Source organism: Chaetodon trifascialis, chromosome 6 (assembly GCF_039877785.1).
Source record: "Chaetodon trifascialis isolate fChaTrf1 chromosome 6, fChaTrf1.hap1, whole genome shotgun sequence".
Classification (NCBI taxonomy): Eukaryota; Metazoa; Chordata; class Actinopteri; order Chaetodontiformes; family Chaetodontidae; genus Chaetodon; species Chaetodon trifascialis.
Window position 1 is genome coordinate 202,501 of NC_092061.1, and position 5,000 is coordinate 207,500.

Genomic DNA, 5,000 nt, shown 5'->3' on the forward strand with positions numbered 1-5,000 from the left:
CTAAGATAATGTTAGCGAGAGTTGTACACCGTTCGTGCAGTAGAGGAGCAGAGAGGCACTCAGGAGCCCCATAATGCCACATTCTTTGTATTTTCCCCAGAAAAAAACATCCCAAGTCCTTCACACAAAAGTTAGTCCACGGACTGTCAGTGAAATGCTGTCAACAGAGCTGAATTTGTCCTTGAATGGTACACCATCCTGCAGGTCAATCAGCTCCATTCGGAGTTCCTCTGATTGATGGGCTGATAGTGAACAGCAAGCAAAAGAGTGGAAGTTCTTCCCCAGCCGAGTGAAGACAATGACATCTGTGTATAACCCTCGACAGCATAGTTTTATGTCACCATGGACTAAATTCTTCACTGGATTGAATCGTCTGGACATTTGCCAATATAATACAACACTTTTGTTTGTTTGTTTGTTTGTTTGTTTGTTTGTTTGTTTGGAATGTTATCAACCGTGGACTACTATGAGACTTCATCAGTGAGTTGCTTCAGTTTTATAATCAGTTGTTTGTTGTTGGTGTTGGTGTTGAATGTAACTTCTGTTGTGGTTGACCGTGTGATGTTTGTCTCCATATGTCTCTTGTCTCTCAAATCACAAGGATCTTAGTTTTCCAGCGATGTACGGCGTGAGCAGGACATGGATGGGCGGAATATTGAACACTCCTACAGCCTGAAGACAGGCCATTCCAATATGAGGCATAAAAACCCGCTTAAATTAACCTTGGTTCATTTGCTATGGGATGCCGGCGATTTGTTTAGCAAGTTCATTGTGGGATTCCAGGCAACACAGGACTGACCAACAACCCAAAAACTATTTGCATTACGCAAATGAGGGTAAAATTTGTCTGGAAATCCTGCAGTGATTTGACAATAAAATAAAAGTGACAGAAAAAGTGAGTTAAATAAAGAGTTGACCCGCCCACAGTGATAAGCCTAAAATATGGCATGCAATTGGTTCATTTCCAGTGTGCCATTAGCCCTTCTGACACTTTAACATCTGAAAGTTGTCCTCTGATTGGCTACAGCATCACTTACTGTGGATGATGAGTTGCCCTGCCTCTGGAGTGATTGACAGCTGCAGTTGACCTACAAAGAGAGAGACAGACAGTCATGACTGACAGCCTGTTCTGCTGATCAGTGATCAGTTTTATTTGGGTTCATTTTGATGACTTTAAGTGACTGATACCGCCTCGGCACTGCACTCTCTGATGCTTTCTTTTGCTTTTTTATCTGTTGCATTTCAAGCTGTTCCTCTCTGGTTCAATACAGCTGGGAGGAACCGTTAAACGTTGGTAGAAACATTCAGACTGTCTGCTCATTGGTCTCCAACAGAGCAAATCTCAGCCACGAAATGCCAAAATACAGACAGCACATTAAGTGTCCCACCAGGAACAGTAACACACTGGACTAGTGCTGCACAATATGAAAGGATGTCTTTCACTCTGCTGTCCCCCATGAGGCCTTTGGGCTATGCGATCACTGTTTCGTCCAACCTACAGGCAGAAAAAGAAACCTGCTAAGCCTGTAGTTAAAGATTGACCACTGACGCAAAGCTGTAACTACAGGTCTGCTTTCACTGCAGAGACTGGAGTGTTTTTGAGCTTGCAGCAACAGATCTGGAGCTGGAGCTGATTTCAGCCACACCTCTGTGCAGCACATCATGCTGTAGTCCTGGTGCTCCTTCTGCAGCCTGGTTAGTGACATTAGCTCTTCCATCTTATGCAGGAGCGATATCACCTTGCCCATAATAGATGGTACCACATGAGTGGCAGCTAGTTACAGCAGCTCCAAGCTCGTTTCTTTGAGTGTTTTCTTTTGTGTTTTCATCACTATTCTTAGGCTAATATGTTCACCTATGAATGTACAACTGGTGATTGGTGGTGATTGGACTGGTGATATTTTTTCGGGAGATCCATTCAGTCACAGCTCCATCGTTGATGCTCAAGCACAGCTGTTAGGACTCACACTGGAAAGATTGGAGATTCTGGAGAAGGAAGAGGGGATGCAGAGCTATTCTTTGTGCCTGAGCACTTCACTGTTTACTTGAAATTGTCACACCATGGGATAGTTTGAAACGTAATTTCGATTCCTTTGTATGTCTGGTACATGTGAAGAAATTGACAATAAAGCAGACCATGACTTCTGACTTTGACTTTGAATGAGAAGAAGAGAGATGAGCTGAGGAGGGTGCAGAGATAGCTGAAAAGGGAGATAAGGAGAGGCAAGGATGGCTACAGGAGGAAGCTGGAGGAGTACCTCCAGGAGAACAACGCCAGACAGGTGCGTGAACTATCAGCTACCTCACTAACAGACCATAGTATGTGAGGCTTCACAACTGTGTGTCTGATGTGGTAGTTTGCAGCACTCTGCAGGGTACAGTGCTCTCCTGTCCTCTTCGCCCTCTACACATCGGACTTCGGACACAACAACAACAGCTGTCACGTCCACAAGTTCTCCACAAGGTGATGCAGCTACTGTTGGTCGTGTATCACAGGGAAACAAACTGAAATACTGGGACATCATGACCAACTTTGTCAAATGGTGGGGTTCTAACCACCTGTACATATATGCCAGCAAGACAAAGGAGATGGTGAGAGGTGCCACAGACTACATTGGTGAACATCCTCTCAAGACTGCCCCCCATCACCACTTTCAAGAACACTTATTCCAGTGTGGAAACCTTCAGGTTTCTGGGATCCACTATCTCCTAAGACCTAAAGTGGACTTCAAACATAGCTTCAATCATCAAGAAGGTACAGGAGAGGATGTATCTCCTGCATCCTTCAGGGAGTTCAGCCTGCCTCAACAGCTGCTGATTTAGTTCCACACAGGAATAATCCCGTCTGTTCTATGCACATCCATCACGACCACCAAACACGACCAGAACACACCGACAAACTATAAGGACTGCTGAGAAGATTCTTGGTGCCAACCTGCCCTCCATTCAGGACTGACACAGCTCCAGACTGGCAGGAAGCATCACTGCAGACCCCTCACATCCTAGAGACCACCTGTTCCAACACCTGTCCACTGGTAGGCGCTACAGATCACTGAACGCCAAAACAACCAGACACAGAAAGAGTTTCTTCCCACCAGCCGTCAGCCTGACGGACAGTTAGCAGCAGACAGTGACACCAAAACATCCACTGAGTGGACATTTATCATCCAATAATCAACAGTTTCTGACTAACATTCCTCACTCACTGTCACTGTGGACAGGAATACCTGCTCACTGTAAATGTCGTATGTATTGTTTATTGCATCATCATTCTTTGTATATACTGTATTTACCCTTTTGTGTCTTTTGCTGTTATCACATTGAGCTACATGTATTTTTTCTTACGCAGGTACACTGAGTGTAAACTGGAGTCAGATTCCTTGTATGTGCACACATACTTGGCCACTAAAGCAGATTCTGATCCTGATCAGATTTGTCTACTAATGATAGATTAATTATTGATTAACCTCTCCCTCTGAATAATGATGGATGGATCTTCGTCCTCCTCCTGGTCTCAGTTCTCCTCCCCTCAGACCTGGGCCAAATCCTGGGTGTGCCTCCCTCTCCTCTGAAGGACTCTGAACCCAGAGCTCTCTCAGACCTCCTCCTGCTGGTCCTGTTCCCTGACAACTGATTCAAGACCGCACCTGCAGTCCTCAATGGACCTGCTGTGGACCTGGACCCAACCTGGATGAGAGTAGACAGGCAGATCAGTAGACAGTTCAGGACCAGGATCAGACAGAGACCCTTCCAGAATGTATCTCTAACTGACCTCAGAGGTGGACTCTGTTATGGTGGATCCTGGATCAGTCTGGTCTCTGAGGATGAAATCCTGAACCAGTTCAGATGCTCTGGGCTCAACAGTCGTGACTGAGATCTGGATGGAAGTCTGGATCTTGGTCCTCTTGATCAGGGCCACTCTGACCTCAGGCCTGCAGGACTGGAACTCATCTCCTAACCTGAACCCAGCTGAAGATCCAGTCCTGTCTGTAGTCCTGGTTCTATCTCCAGGCCGTGAAAACCTGAAGAACACACAATGTCTCATCTCAAGCTGAGTGTCTGCTATTGATCAGTAATCAAAACTCAAAACTGGTCAGCTCTGGATTCATAGACAATAACTTCCTATAAAGACATTAACTATACACAGTATTACTAAATATGGAGGTCAGTGGTGTCTCTGCTCTCACCACCTGGGTTCTCTCCTCAGGGTCTGCGCCCTCATGTTCCTCTGTTGATGGTGTCCTGGATCTCCGTTCTCCTCACAGCTTCCTGCTGATCTCCTCTTCATCTCCTCCCCTTCGTACCTCCTCTTACGGGCTTGAGATTGACACTTCACCTCCTGTTGCAGCAGGAGGACATCTCGACCACTGCGCCTGTCAGAGGACAACAGGAGTAATGTTGATGGTGACACACTGACAGACAGAAAAACTGGATCTTTCTGTTTTTGTTGTATTTCAGTGTTTGTTGTTTATAGTGTGTTTTGTTGGTTTGCAGTGTCATCTGCTTTATACAATTTGATCTAGTTTATAGAATGTGATCTGGTTTACAGAGATCTGGTTCAGTTTTCTGTAGTTCAGCTTCAGCTTTTGATCGTCAAATTCAAACCTGAAGAAAAACATGACCTGAAGCAGGAAGTGAAGCCGAAGCTCATCACACTGATTGAAGCTAACGAGGAGAATTAAAGGATTAACACACACACACACACACACACACACACACACACACACACACACATTCTTGTGCGGACCCTCACACTTCACATTCCTCGTTCATTAGAAAAGTTCAGTTCAAAGGTTTGACGCACAGTTTGTGTGAAGCAGCTTCCTGCTCATACTCTGATCACAATGTAAGTCCAATTCACTGCCAACATACAACAGCAAAAAACTGATTCTGGATCTGACTGATTCGCCTCTTAGGAGGGAAATTTAAGACACCCAAGAAAAAAATAGTTGAAAAACATCTAAATGATTCTTTCTCACAGAAAGAGGAAAGAAAACACA

The 5,000-nt window shown here is 45.1% G+C and overlaps 1 protein-coding gene across 1 annotated transcript in view; it reads right to left on the reverse strand.

The window, feature by feature from the left end:
* The window catches only part of LOC139332110 (regulator of G-protein signaling 3-like), a 38,074-nt gene that overhangs the window by 32,595 nt on the left and 479 nt on the right, over positions 1 to 5,000 (reverse strand). The window contains exons 2-4 of the mRNA XM_070963822.1: positions 4,188 to 4,373; positions 3,773 to 4,022; positions 3,536 to 3,687 (exon numbers count right to left, since the gene is read on the reverse strand). Coding sequence (XP_070819923.1) covers positions 3,536 to 3,687; positions 3,773 to 4,022; positions 4,188 to 4,373 — 588 coding nt within the window. The remainder of the gene's footprint in view (positions 1 to 3,535; positions 3,688 to 3,772; positions 4,023 to 4,187; positions 4,374 to 5,000) is intronic.